General features: G+C 40.6%; 1 protein-coding gene across 1 annotated transcript; it reads right to left on the bottom strand.

Annotated features, from left to right (window-relative positions):
- Nucleotides 1-1,879: 1,879 nt before the first annotated feature.
- LOC134534383 (high mobility group protein 20A) lies at nt 1,880-11,698 on the bottom strand. Its single transcript, XM_063372844.1, has 8 exons — nt 11,494-11,698; nt 8,668-8,774; nt 6,156-6,311; nt 5,749-5,873; nt 3,834-3,989; nt 3,669-3,744; nt 2,386-2,601; nt 1,880-2,172 (listed from the first exon to the last, which is right to left on the bottom strand). Exons 2-8 carry the CDS (start codon nt 8,753-8,755, stop codon nt 2,027-2,029), a joined length of 963 nt encoding a protein of 320 aa, XP_063228914.1. The 5' UTR covers nt 8,756-8,774; nt 11,494-11,698; the 3' UTR covers nt 1,880-2,026.
- Nucleotides 11,699-15,558: the final 3,860 nt, after the last annotated feature.

Raw genomic sequence — 15,558 nt, 5'->3', positions numbered from 1 at the left:
TCATATTCAATTGGAACAAAAATTATTGAATAATAATTTTATTTTTCAGCCCCCAAGGGCATAAAATTAATACTGGATGGCTTGTATGAAAAGGAAGCATTTATGCAATTTTTATTGCAATGAATGTAGTATATATGTATACATATAATTTATCTGTGCAGTGCAATACACCCGCTTGAAGTAACGCCCTAATTCATTCCAGGAGAACAGTGCTCATCTAAACAGCGGTAATCATGTACATTTTTTACATAAGACAAAATAATTTGTTATCTAATCAGGTAAGTGTACTTGCTGACAAAAATTTAATCAAGACAAGTCCCATTAAAATCAATTTACAACATTAATACATGTCTACAATACATTTTTTAAAATTTTGAATCATTTTGATATTAAAATACCTGAAATTAAATTTAAAAAATTCACAGACCGCATTTATTACAATATTAGGGCATGGGCATAGTAAGCACTAACAACATTTCTGAGTTACAAAACAATATTAATACGTATATGAGGTTTATTTCAGCTATAATAAGAATTTAAAAAAAGCATAAACTTAATGTATTCTATTAGATTATTTAACTGGTTGATGTATTCCCTACACTAAACATGTGTGTATCATGATATGCTTCTAGCGCATTATAGTAGGTGCCGGCTAAACTAGTGCTGAAAGCTTCTGGCTTTTTTCTCCAGAGCTGCTGACACAAGCTGGCATGGTATAAAGCTATTAAGGAAAGAACAAAATACTTTTTTGTTATTTTTGTCACATTATTTGTTGCACTATATTCAATGCTACACAAGTGCTGTTGATATAGTGTGCACATGGAAATAAAAATTCTTGTTAAAGAAAAAAGCGCTACTTCAGTCATACTGTAATTAATTGGTGTTGCTAATTCAAAACTGTGCAAATTATAACATTGTTACTTCATATGGTGGGTATACTTAGTATTATTACATAGTAGTTTATTCTTTCAATACTTTTAAACAAAAGAAAATTTATTCTTTACAACATAAGTGAAATAAAAAATAATATCACTAAAGTTGAAATTTACATCACTTAAAATAAAAACAAAAAAAGCATGTTCCTAGTTATTACTGAATTTTAAAATTTTATGTAACATGCTTACATAGTAGTCCTAGAGTCTGTCCAATAGTATATGTCAAGGAAAAATTCATAATTATAGTAAGAGAATGCATGTTCCTAGTTATTACTGAATTTTTTTAAATTTTTATGTAACATGCTTACATAGTAGTCCTAGAGTCAGTCCAATAGTATATGTCAAGGAAAAATTCATAATTATAGTAAGAGAATATAAAATGAGCTCAAGCATAACAAATCTTTGAGTTACTACGTATATTATAATACGTAAATAGCAGAAGAGCATTGCATGCTGAAGAACTTAATCTAAGAAAATACTTTCTTTTTTTATTTTTGCATCAACTAATCACATTTTCTAATAAAATACTCTGTACAACCTTCACAATTACTAAGTACTACATAATTATATACTAATCCTATATTACTCCAGACTTGTGTGAGTAAAGTTTCACTAGTATTATATCGTTTCCCCTAGTCAAAACAGTATAAGTTCCAATTTTTAAAGCTTTAAAATTAGGTTAGGTCGAATACTTGCCAAAAACCAGTGCACCCATAAAATAATTTTGTATTTACAGTGAGTTGTTCTGTAGGAAACTGGTACATGTAATTTCCCCTTAAAACAAGATAATCAGAACTAATTCAAAATCTATAAACAGAGAAGGGAGCACTCACGGTAATGCTGGAAACTAAAAGTGCTCAAGTGTCAAGTATGTGTCGAACGACTTTGAAACAGCATAGGTTACAGTTAAATAAGGAACAGGGAGTCAATCAAACTGACTGAAATGAGTATTTGGAGATCTGTAATTTTAAACACCCAATGACATGACAAGTTCAGTATACGATGTACACACTCCACACAGCTATTGGTCCAGTCACCGTAGAGAGCACATTCTCCACGCCTGCGCGGAGCCCGGCCGCTCAGCGGCGCTGTCATGCGCTGAAGTCCATGCGCGCCACCAGCGCACGCACGGTCGTCAGCAGAGTCTCGCGCTCCCGTGCGGTCGGGTCAGTCAGCACGGCATGCAGCCGCGCCATGTAGGAGTCGATGTTGCCGACCGTCGGCAGCTCGTTGGAACCTGCGCACGCACCAGTCGCGTGTCCGCCACGACCATGATACTTCATTGATACATGAGAGAGAGAATTTTTTTACAAGTCTGCTTTAAAAGCAGTAAAAATTACATACTGTACTTACTTTAATAATCATTACAACATAGTTGAAACCGAACTATAACTTTACATCATCTAAATCTAAATGGTAACCAAATACCCAGAGAAGGGGTGACTCGCACCTGGCACGGGGATGGAGGCGAAGTTGGAGGCGAGCGTGCCGCGCATGCTGTCCAGGTGCTGCTGCAGCGCGAGGTTGTTGCTGCGCTGCTGCGCCGTCTCCACCTCCAGCTTCTCCACGGCCGCCTGCATCGTCTCTATGTGCTTGTGCAGCACGGCGTTCTGCTGCTCGTAGTCCGTGTTGGCCTTGCGCAGCTGCCGCAGCTCCGCCTCTCGCCCTGCGCACCCCCTCGCGCTCTCACCTCCTCCCCCTCTCACCCTCCGTCCACTTGCACAGCACGACAGCTTCCTACTTCTTCGCAAGCTTTAAAGGTTAAACCAATATTCGTTTCAGAGACGTTAAAATGCCGATATCTCGTTCTCAACTCCGATAACAAAGCAAATTTTTTTAAAATATCTGCGAAATTGAATCTGCTAATGTTATTCTCGTCAAAGCTGCGTTACACTTACTTTATGGAATACAGGATTGAGTAAAAAAATTTGTTTAACAATTGTAATGTTAGAACTGATGTAAAACCATTCAATAAAAAATAATAAAATAACAATGCTAATATTAATACTGAGAATTCTTTAAACCAAATGAAGATTGAATGTGAAACATTAGTTAGGTTAGGTTACTAACATTTAAATATTTAGAATCTACCAGAAATTAAAAAATACCCTTTCACAGGATAATAAAAATACATTATTCATGAATTTAAGAATTACGTTTGTGGATATTTGGTTTTTTTGAATAGAAAAATCACTATTCCTGACATTATCTCCAGTGTATGTGCTGCGTCCAACTCGACGGGATAATCCAAGCATGTGAGCCACGGACAGTACTGTTTCTGTTGGACAGTAAAATTATGATTGTATTTAATTTTAAAATTTATCAATTTGAATCCTTCAGTTCTACTGGAATCAATTAAATCTGTCAATATTCATTTCCATGCTTGACATCAACCCATCACTACAGCAAATATTATATTTATATAGCTTTCACAAAATATTTATGCAATTTATTCCATGGTTTTATGATATTTAAGGAAGTTTTTAATATTCAAAATCAATAAATTTGTTCTTGAGAATCTTCCAATTTTATTAATGGAAGAGATGCTTGGCTGATATTTAGCAAATGAAGTAGTCTATTAAAAATTGATCCTATCGTTAGAAGCTATTAACTTTATATTCTTCTACCCAGGCCTATACACTACCTATTTTCTGGGTTTAGATTAGTTACTTTTAAACTACGTATTTTAAATATACATAATCACATATTTAATTATCAAGTTTCATAACCCACCTTTGTTATGATCCAAAAATTCTTCAGTGAATATCGGTATGTCGAAGCCGGGCATGTCGGATTCCTGCTCCGGCTCCTGAGCAAGCACACGGTCAATAACAACTGTCCCCCAGCCATGCTACGAACCGTACAAGTACATGTAGTCAGTAGCGGATAAGTGCGCACCTCCTCGTGGGCCGCCGCGTCGGTCGCCATCTTGTCGTCACGCTGCTTCTTCTGGGCCTGCTTCTGCATGAACAGCTTGTAGGCCTCCGTCTGCTTGTACGCATGCAGCTCCTTGAGGTAGCGCTCGCGGTCCTGTTCCGCAGCGTCCAGGTACATCTGCGGCAAGACACGGTGCAACACTGCCCTGCACTCGTCCGTGCTGTACCGCTGCCCGCCGTGCACAGGCAAGGTAATCAGTTGTACTGCTGTGGTAACAGCACGACAACACCCAGGGTGTAGCTACCCCTGTAGTCCAGCCGCGACCCCGACCATCACTGGGACTACGAGTTCTGCAACGGCAACAAAAGGTTTGACGATGGTGTTGGACTGCGCTGCGTTTCCCCTGCAAGGCAGCGACACCATGACCGAGGATACACGATGATGGAAAACAAGAAGGCGAAGCCATCCACCGTGAAATGGATGCAGGGCCCTACCCTCTCACCCCACCAAGAACCACAGGTTAAACCCCAGTTTGTCTTCCTCGAACAGGGGCTACACCATGCTCAGAAACAACCAGCTACAGGTCAACACGGTCAGCGTCCCAGAGTGCCATCATGCCATTACACAAGGCTTTAAAGCCATCGACGCGCAGCACTCGGTCCTTCAGAGTGACGAGATACCCAACAAGTTTGTCTTGTGCGGTTGTTGCCTGGATTACCTAAGAAACTATTAGCTATATCATTAATTTGATTTGCTCAAAGAGTAAAAATAAAACATAAGGTAATTTTTTTTAATATATCCAGAACTTATTACTATTTTCCTTGGTTAATAAATTAAAATACATAAAATTGAAGTAATTTACAAGTTAAAAACCAAGGAATGTACTCTACATAATTCTTTAAATTTTGTACTTTTAGTAAATATAAGTTTATGTTTATGGAACTAAACGAGACCTAAATATATAAATACAGAAACAATACCACATTGTTTGCTGATGAATGGCAGTGAAATATTTCAAGTGGTTTTTTTACCTCTGAAGGTTGTAGTCGTAGCTTCCGAGAAACAAGTTAAATACCAAGCAAAAAGTTGGTTAGGTCAGCTACATTAGTAACTAGTAATTTTTTTTTGTTAAAACTGTAATTCCAGAAGCAATACTCTACAACTTTCACAAGTAAATTAAAAAAAAAAATCTTCTTGAAAAATTTATAATTCCATAAACAGGGAATTCCGATAATTCAAGTATTTTACTGGCGGTTGACTGTTTTATTGGTTACCTTAGATTATGTTAGCAACATTACAATAGGTTAATTCCTATTTTACAGCAGTTTAAAAGTATCAGACATTGTCGAATGAACCACTGCGTAAAGCAATGATGGGTTACAGAGGAGAGTTTTGGTCTGTGGATCTAAAAGCTCTAAAGTGTCATGGCACCACACACAATGGGAGTTTTTCACCATTGTAATTCTCCATGTAGTTCACCAGTGGCAAGGAACGTAAATATTTACAGGAATAATTTAACATTGCTGTTTTTGCCAATGAGTTTTAACTTTCAAATATAAAAGAAAACTTTCAAAATATGCAGGCCTGGTTTAAGCACCAAAAATTTAGTTACTTAAATGAAGCATTTTATTTTAAAAATTCTGTACCTCTATTTTGTTTATAATTTTTGTGCATACATTAACCAGCAATAAATTAATTGTTTTATAAGTAGACGATCAATTTAATTGAAAAAAGACTAATAAAATGTGTATAGTTCATATTACCAAATGATAAATAATTACTTATAATTAAGCCAAAATTATTTTACCTATTAAGTAAAAAAAAAGTAATACCACATGGTTATTTTACTGATGAAATAATCTAAATCTATTAAAGTAAAGGTAGGTTTCCAACTAAGTTTGCCAGTCACGCTACGAGGACATGCAGTGGTAGCCACCTGCTTCTGGTCAGCCTGCAGCTGGCTCCACTCCACAGCCAGACGCTTCGTGATCTCCGGGAACGGCAGGTTGGGGTTCTCCGCTCGCACCTTCTCGCGCCTGTCGTTCAGGAACCTCACGTACCCTGCATCAGTTCCCTGTACTGCACTCTTCAAATATACAAGACAGTTGTGCTGTTTCCAAGCACAGACACTGACCGTATTTGGATAATATCTCAACCATAACGCTGCTCTAAATAGCAGCAGCGTGAGAGGCAGCACGTGTAATCACAGTTCAAAGTTATGTAATTAATTAGTGCAACTAAACGAGAATAAAACATGCAAGTGATGGCCACCCGTACGTGTGGCAGAACCGGAACACCTCCCTCCCAGAGGTCATCTCTACAACCCAGCGCGGGAGTGGCTACCTGTGAGTGGCTGGCGCGGTGCCGTCTGGTCGCGCTGGCTCTTCTTACGCTTCTTGCCTTTGGGGAACTTGACGCGTGCCTTGCCGCCGTTGTCCCCGGAGTCCGGCGCCTTCTCGTCGGAGCTGGCCTCCGGCTTGGAGGGGACGCCGGCCTTGGCTGTCCACACACACCGCTCTTCACTACTTGTTGCCATACAAGCCAGTCAACAGATGATCAATTTTTTTTTAAATATGTATGGAAGATAAAACAAGCCAATGTTAAGTATAAACGAAAAAAAAGGAATCAAGCCAGTGTAACCATACAAACAACATTAGTGTGGCTAATCTGCTAATTGTATCAAATTTAAGGTTTCTAAAAGCATCTCTTGAAAGTTCTGAGCAGATAAAACTGAAATAAATTATAATAAAGTATTTCTCCTGAAAATAATTTGGTAGCATTCAAAGTTGCCTTAACATTGAATCATCAATTAAAAGAATAATTTTAACAAAACCCCAACACAGCTTCTTGTTTATAGAAAAGCATATCCTGTGTCTGAACATTAACTGACTTAAGGGACAATCTTTCTCAATCACCAGTAGTATACAGATTTTACCCCCTGACTCACTTGTTTGAATACATCTTGAACACAGATTTTGCAGTGAAACTTCTTTGCTGAGGGGACTACAATTTTCGAGTGTTATAAATTCAGATCGCATGAGACGAATCGTTAAGTACGTGGTGAGGAAACCGGTAGAGGAGAGTGTGTCAGTGGCGAAGCCACTCCAACGCATGCTCTAGCGGCTGAATGGGAAAACATCAAGAGCAAAGGGGATAGGTATGTAGTGAAGCATGCTATACGCCAGTTGTAACGGCCGGAAGGCAGGCGGCAGGGGATGCCATGGGATTCTCGTTCGGCTGCTTGTGTTTTGTCTACTCCTCAGTTTCGTTAATGGCTAACTATTGACACTACCATATTGCTTTTATTTTATTTAAAGTATCTAAAATTTATTTTTTCATGTGAATGGTGTGATTGAAAATGTAAAAAAGACATACAGACTTCAAATGTTAGCTTTATAAGTGTAATTTATGTTCAATTGGAGTGTTTTTTTTCATTTTTTTACATTATTCAGGTGGAGATAGTGATTTAATATCATGCCTAAAAATAATAAAAAGACAGTTGCAGTTAAGAGTATTATCAAAGGCAACATGGGAATATACCACCAAAAGACATGCCAAAAAGTGTCAGTGAACGATGCGAGAGTACAGAATACAGAAAAAGGTTTTTTTTTTTACTTGAGATCATACCCGCATCCATTATGTATCTCTTGTTCAATAAAAAAATACAAATAATTTACCTCTATTCTTATAAGCCAGATTTTTCACTTCAGTCATGTGTGGACTTCACACACACCTTTTTTTTTAAAAATTCTCTTTAAGCCATCTCCCACTAAGCTACCTGAACAAATGGCAGGAAATAATGTTCTCTAATACAAAAATAATAATAAATGACCTTGCTTCTGCCTAAAAAGAGTGGGTCTGCAGTTCTAGACTGCAGCCTACCATTGATGCGGGAGACTTGTAACAGTGTGTGTTATGGTCTAGTCTATCTAAAACAGCAGTTACCAAAAGGTGTTCCGCAGAACTCTGGGGTCCGTGGTAGGGTCACAGGGGTTACCGTGAGTCAGGACAATGTCATATAAAGCAGGCACAGTTATTGTCAAATATCTTTCTTTGAAGGAGTTGGGGTTCCGCCAAAAAAAGTCGATCATAGGGTTCCCTGGCCAAAAAAAAATTGGGAACTGCTGGTCTAAAAGTCTCAACTGGCTGGAAGTCTGCGATAACAGCTTTTCATGTGTAAAATCACATATAACTGTATGCTGTATTTTAAAACTGTGTTGCATTTGCAGTCGTTGCTGACAGGCTTGTGTTGTCTGTTAGGTCTGATACAACGCTCAAAAATGATATGTGTGACACATTTTGTAGGCATGCTGTGTACTTTTTGAACTAAGCTGTTTCCAACTTGCTAGAAAAACAAGTTCTTGCTGATTGCTTTCAAAAATTGACAGGTTTCTTCCGGAATTCACAACTCATTCAAGGGTTCTGTATTTGCCTGATTGGGTGGCCGCTCTGAACAAGGAAGAGAACCAAACATGGACCACATCAAACTGCGGATAGCCGACACACAGCTCTGAACAATACCACGAAGGCAGCACAGATGGCGACAGTCATGACACACAGCACAGTTGTAAACGTCAACACACGTGGGGTTTTTAAGTCCTGACTGCCTCTCCTACCGCAGCCAATGGGCCAACACCACCAAGCATGCTCCTGGTCGGTTGGGCATCTGCGAGTCTTTGATACAGGTGCATGTTCTCTTGCGATGGTTGTAGATACATCTCCTTCCCCCCCCCCCCACAAAAAAAAAATCTAATTTTAAGTGTTACATTAATAAGAAACTCATTAGATTAGATTAGAGAGGCATGCATCTGTACAAATAACTAAAGAGAAATGTGAGGAAGAAACATGGGCGTACCTGACGGGGGCTCTGGGAGGACGGGTGACTGTGTGGGGGTGTCGTCCCGGAGGGGTGCTCCTGGTGATGCCGGCACGGGCTGCTCCATGGCCTCTGGAGCGCTGGGACTGCAAGAGAGCAGGGGCTGCACTCGGACAGAGATGGATGAGTGATGGGTATACAATGGAGCAGGGAAGGGTCATCTGAGGTGATGAGAAATATGAAGGGGTGCGTTTCAGGGGAGAAGTGGGTGGAAAGGCTGGTAAGGCTATTCAAGGTGGTGAAGTGTGAGGGGGGCTGGGGAAAGCTAGAAAATAGCTTCCACAGAGGAAGAATAGACCATGAGTGGAATACATATGGAGGAGACTTTCAAGGGTAAGAATTGTTCTGGTGACAAAAGTGCGGGATTGAAAAGGGCTTGCGGGATTATGAGTGGGGGTGAAGGAACTAAGGAGTAATCTAAGTGAGACTGTGTTAAAAAAATTCTCATAATTTTAAATAATTTGTTTTCTAGTTACCAATAACTATAACGGTTCGCATTCAATAATTATTTTACCATTAAACTTTTCACAATTTTTTTTAGTACGACGCCCCACTTATATGGTATTAAGTACCATAGAATTAATGTGTGGGAGGGCAAAGTAGGCAGAGGACTCTGCTACTGAACGGAAGTCCAATTGCAGATTTTAAAAAAAAATGTTATTTCTAATTTCAAAATGAATAGTATTTTAATTTTTTTTACTTGCTGTGACATTTAAAATTTACCTCAGTGGGTACTATAATTATAACCTCAAAGCTAACTTATCCTTTCCCATTGTAGCAGGACCTTTACAGCCTATGAGGTAATGTCAGGAATAGTGACTTCTCTATTCAAAAAACCTAATATCGACGAAAATAATTTTTAAATTCATGAATAATATATTGTTATTATCCTGTGAAAGGGTATTTTTAAATTTCTGCTAGATTCTAAATATTTAAATATCTGTAACCTAACCTAACTAATGTTTCACATGATTATTTTAATGGCTCTCACATAACCCAAATAATCTTTTGCACATTTTTTTAGTATTTTAGTCATATCACTTACAAACCAAAACACAATTTTACAATTTTTAAAATGTTGCTGACCTGACCTAACCTAACCAACCTTTGGCAATACCTTGGATACCGTGGGTTGGATTGGTGACTTCCTAAGCAACAGGACACAGAGGGTACGTGTGGAGGAAGGAAGGGCTACGTCAGGGATGCCGTAGGGCAGTGTGCTCGGCCCACTGCTCTTCACCATAATGATGAATGATATAGGAGAGGAGATACAACGGCATATTAGGCTTTTTGCATACGACTGCGTTGTATACATGGATGCTGAGAGGAATGGCCTACAGGATGATCTGAAAAGGCTGGAAGAGTGGGTGGAAAATAATGGTATGAAAATAAATGTGGCTAAGACAAAAGTGGTCAGGTTTACTGGGAAGAGGAAGATTGTCAGGAGGGAATATCACTGGAGGGGAGACGTGATAAGTGAGGCCGACAGCTATAAATATCTAGGGGTGGTGCTGCAAGGTAACCTGGGGTGGGTGAGGGGCAGGTAGACAAGGTAGTGAAGAAGAGCAGACAGGCACTGGGCATGCTGGGACGAGTGCTCAGGGGGGGAAGCAGCAGAATACGTGACAAGGCCTATAAAACTATGGTCCGCCCCATGCTGGAGTATGCCGCAGCAGTGTGGGACCCATACACGGCAGCACTTGAGGGAGCTGGAGGGGGTGAAGAGGAGAACAGCTAGATGGGTGAAGGGCAAGTGGAGGAGAATGGACAGAGAAGGGAAGGGGGAGTGCAGTACCACAGAGATGTTGATAGGAATGAGATGGGAGAGCTTAAAGGATAGAAGACAGGAGAGATTGGTCAAGATGTACCAGGTGCTGAGTGGAGTGGGAGGATGGGGAGAGCTGGGGGGAAAAGTCAAAATGGGAATGCCTAGAAGTAGGACGGAAAATACTAGGAAGGTTTTCAAAGAGAGGAGGAGAACAGAAAGGGGAAAGAATGCGATGGTCGTGAGGACGGTAGGGGAATGGAATAGGCTGGAGGAGGAGTGTGTCGGCTGGGAGCGTGGATCAGTTCAGAAGAAGATTGCGGGGAAAGTAGGGAATATGATTGCCACCGGGTACTTCTGTACCCAATTGCAGCTATTATTATTATTATTATTATTATTATTATTATTATTATTATAAAGTTCTTATGGGAAATAAGGCAATTGAAACTTAAAGAGAGAAATGTTGGTTGGTAATTCTGAAGGTGACACTCCTTTCCACAAAAAAGAAATAAAAGTTCTAAAATGATTTTACTATAATTCTTCAAATGTGTGTTATAATAGTCAAATAGTTAATCAATAGTTCACAGTTTAAATCAGTGAATAGATTAGGAAAATTAAATACAAAATTTAAATCGTGAGAACAGTTGGTTAAGTAAAAATACTGTGCCACTGTATTCATAAATTACGTACACAGTAATACAAAACAGTAAAATAAAAAATAAATAGTAAAGTAATAAAAATTAAAAGAAGCTATCCTTCAGAATTACCGTAAAAAGGTACATGGAAAATAGGTTCTACAATAGGACCGATGACTAAAAAACGCTATGGTATTGACGACAGCAGCATGGATATCTTGGATGAGAAGCTTATGATAGCAAGGAATGTGGCTCATTTAAGGATAACAGTGAAAGGAAAGGAGGTTGAATGCTTGACATCGGCTTGTGTCAAATTGAAGAAGTTTTCAAAACCAAATTCAAAATTTAAATATTTACCACCGTGACAAATCTAACGTGAGATATGTGTCTCAACAAGTATAATACCTTTTATTACAGGAAAGAGTTTCAAAAGATTAGTAATTCGATGGCGTAAATATCATAAACATTTACACAATATACACATCAACACAGCAATCACATAGAGTAGCAATCCCTTCGACAACGCAATGAGTATTTGACGCCGACCGCCGGTGCTCCCTCTGGTTCGCACAGGCCGTTATGTCACAACACTTAAGTGTATCAAACACACGCGAGCGTGATGTCCGCCGAGTGTGTAAAAGTGCGCCGCGACGAACACCGAAACGACGACAGCGCCCGGCCGGGTGTGGCAATGCGCCTAATTAAATATGTAATTATTCTGTTCAAATCAAAAACAACCATTTTAATAACAATTTAAAAGATATTTAATTCAAGGGAAATTATGTCTAATTGTTTTATAATCATATATTGTGTAACATGTCTTTTAAGCCCAAAACTGGCCGGGTCTGTTTTCCCGCGCTCCACGTGTTTAGGCGCGAGGCTGCAGGGCGGTCTTGAGTTCAGTTACCGTCGGGAGCTCACAGGGGTCTCACGCTCCGCGAACGCAGAGCCATCAACTTTCACGCTACATCCACGTCTCAGCAATAGTGTAAGTTCTTAAAAATCCTTTTACCAGCTCTGCGCCGACCCCACCCAGTCGCACGATATTTCGTGCGACTCGTCACCAATTAATTTTATCCCAACAGGGAACTTTGCATTTTCTACGTAATTTCGTGTCCAGAGATTAAGGACAGCGTAATTGAGTTACGCAGTTTCGGCTTCACAGCCAATTAATTGTTATCATCGAAGACTCGTAGCAACGTGTGTCGAGTTCTTACTCGCTAACTTTCGCCTTTTAACTTTCATCGTCTGTAAATGTGTTACTGCAAATGTGAAATCTAACCGAGTAATTTCTGATTAATAAGTGACTGTAACGTGTATGATTCCAGCGTACCGGGTTACGTACTTTTTGGGACCTCAATATTTCGCCACAGGTTAGATTGCAAATAACTTTGGAACGTCTGTTTGTATGTGCTGTTTTCCATGTTAATGTAACTGCCTGTAGAAACTCTTGCAGCACAGGAGATCTGTGACTATCCACCGCACCTTTCACATTTATAATCGGCCACTGTATAAGTCGGTGTACACCACTTTGCAACCTATCCTGGTCGCACGTACCGTTGACGTAGAGAGATACGCGTGTCGCAGCGGTCAGACAACAGACACGGCCAGTACCTGGACCAATAAGTGTATCAGTTCTGAATATAGTGCTGTGTCGTGTCAATTCGTTTACCAGTTATTTATAAGGTGTCCCGGGTGGCCTGAACAGCCCGGGTAGGTTTCGAACCGCGACGCGCTCCTGCCTGCAGCCACGAGGCTGAACCCCCATTAAAATCCCTGGGATCACTTTCAACATTAATAATCACTTAAAAAACTTAGACAGGCAGCGGGAGTGGCGTCATATTGTATGCCGATGGACACCGGTATCGACTATCGCTCGGCAATAGTCGCCAACAGAATTATTTAATTTTACAGGGAAAATTAAAGGACCTAACCATGGACCTAACACATTGTAATTAAATAAAAACTCTATGAAAAATGTTAGTGCACTTACTCAAATATGACTCGATATAGCTTTAATTTGATGCACGTCTCCCACAAAAATCACTATGTGCAGTTTGCGGAGAAAATTATTGTTTTGGCCCCAATTACTAACTTGTAAATGTGATCTTAAATATTTTCAGAGCGATTCTGTAAGCTTTATGGTGATCTTATCGCGCATCCTACTGTCCTCAACTAAATAGTTGGGTAGGTGTTTTTAACTCGCTACTGACTCAACATCGATAAATAGGTACCTATCTATAGATCTTGCTACTGTCCTTACGGGCCATATGTGGAGATCTCCCTTTTTCTTTTGGGATCCCTAAAACATAAAAGGTAGCCTTAACTACCATGCAAGAACCGTCCCTTCAACCTCCCTTCTTAAATGCGTCCTTAATTTTAAGTAAAGGAAGTGGTCGACCATTAGATCGCCAGATCCGAGCGTTAAGGCTTCCTAAAACATGATGGCAGACATGTTTTCGAAAAATAAAGTTAATTAATAAAACTTTGACTTTAATTTAGAGAGTAATTGGACTTGTGCTGCTTGTAAATAATAATAATAATAATTTATTATATAAACATATATGAAGAGTTCTACTGCCTATTTTAACATTTTAAAACATTCTAGTGATAGACAGATGACGTCGTCCGACCGAAGGCCACCCTAAAGCTCGACCTGCAACCGCCAGTATCCGACCCCGCTAACGGAACGCGCCCCTAGCCATGGTCCACCCGAGACAGGCGAGCCACTGGCAGACAAGGTAGAATCCGGCCACCCACAATAACCAGACCGACACTACAGTTAATCCCTCTGATAAATCACACGCAGAATAAAAACAACATTGCGTATAAGTTAAATGCTCTCTCAATGAAAATGCGACGTAGGAGTGCCCGGGCACTCACGTGTGAAAATGTGTCAGTACGTTGACGTCGTCCGACCGAAGGCCACCCTAAAGCCCGACCTGCAACCGCCAGTATTCACCCCGCTAACGGAACGCGCCCCTAGCCATGGCCCACCCGAGTCAGGCGAGCCACCAACAACTAAGGTAGAACCCGGCCTCCCCTAAATAAACAGACTTCAATCAACCACGTTATAAAAACAAACACTAATTATTAAACTATATTACGTAGTAATTTAAAGTCGGTTGACGGAAGTGCGACGTAGGAGTGCCCGGGCACTCACGTGTGTAACTACAGCAATACGCGTGTGAGTGTTCCCCTGGCGGCCTTCTGCCTGAATCAATCAACCAGACCTTATGACATAATTATTCAAACCTTGTGTTGCGTCATTAACCCCACCAGAGCAATCTGACAAGAGACGAACAGTCGCTGGTGTTACGTAAAACATTCAAACATAATAATTCTTAAATATAATAACTTTCAATTCATAGAAGGGACAAATGACCTTAATTCAGCCTTTATAATTAATATAAGAATTTAGCATCATTAAATTCTCTTATTAACTTATCAGATCAGAAATTAACGTAATGAGGTCAACCCTGGCGCGAGGGCCACCAAGCCTCGGCCGGACGCCATGACATGACGCCAGTTCAACGCGACTCGTGGACCGGGGCGGACGCACGTCCCACGGAGAGACGTCATCCTTTGTCCACACCGAGTTCACTTCTGGTAAATATAGTCATTCTTCAAACCCTTTTAATAATCTCTCCGTGTGTACCCGGTTCAGCTTTTCGGTCCAGGACCTAATCCGGCCGCATAAATATCACACCCCCCCCTGCACCACACTTGGTCCGCGGGGTAGGTGCATTATCCGGTACGGGCCGACTCCCGAGGACAGAACTTTTGTTAATCTCAGTCGCTGCGGCGCTGACACTCCCCGTAAGGGAACTCTTGAGCGAATTTAGCTGCGGTCCGCGCTCCACTGCCGTGGACGCGAGCACCGCCTCAATACGCAGATTTACGGGATTGGCCGCCTCCAATCACCCTCACCCCTCGTTGAGTAACCAGGCTCAGAAACGCCTAGGGACATGATAATACGGAATAATTAGTGACTTTGTAACATTTCTTTGTAACCTTGTGCAACGCACCCTCGTGTAACATTTTATTTTGTAAACTTGTGCAACGCAACTTCATGTAACAATTCTTTTGTAAACTTGTGCAACGCAACCTCGTGTAACAATTCTTTTGTAAACTTGTTCGACGCACCTCTCCACGTAACATTCGTAAACTTGTATAACGCAACCTCGTGTAACATTCCTTTTGTAAACTTGTGCTACGGTAATTCAGTAACTCTCAGACTCAGTTGCGTGTAATTGTGTAATTTGTATCTTGTAACGTCACCTCTTGTACGACGTGGCGTGTAACCAGCAACGTTACACCAGAGCCACTGTCGACTGAATAAATGACGCACGTCATTTATTACCTCACTTCAGCGTACACTTCTTTCAACCTGCTATTCCCAACCCCCGCCGAGTAGGGAAGTCCTCAAACCCACGCAACACCGCCGACGGTCCTAGTGGGCCACGCAGG

This window comes from Bacillus rossius, chromosome 7 (assembly GCF_032445375.1).
Source record: "Bacillus rossius redtenbacheri isolate Brsri chromosome 7, Brsri_v3, whole genome shotgun sequence".
Lineage (NCBI taxonomy): Eukaryota > Metazoa > Arthropoda > Insecta > Phasmatodea > Bacillidae > Bacillus > Bacillus rossius.
The sequence above is the reverse complement of the archived record's forward strand: the minus strand, read 5'-3'. Positions and strand labels throughout refer to the sequence as shown.

Coding starts and splice junctions, on each gene's coding strand:
- LOC134534383 (XM_063372844.1), bottom strand. CDS start 8,755: ATGGAGCAGCCCGTGCCGGCATCACCAGGAGCACCCCTCCGGGACGAC. Junction 5,874..6,155: donor ACCGCGCCAGCCACTCACAG/GTAGCCACTCCC, acceptor GAACTGATGCAG/GGTACGTGAGGTTCCTGAAC. Junction 2,602..3,668: donor ATTTTTGGATCATAACAAAG/GTGGGTTATGAA, acceptor GGGGGTGCGCAG/GGCGAGAGGCGGAGCTGCGG.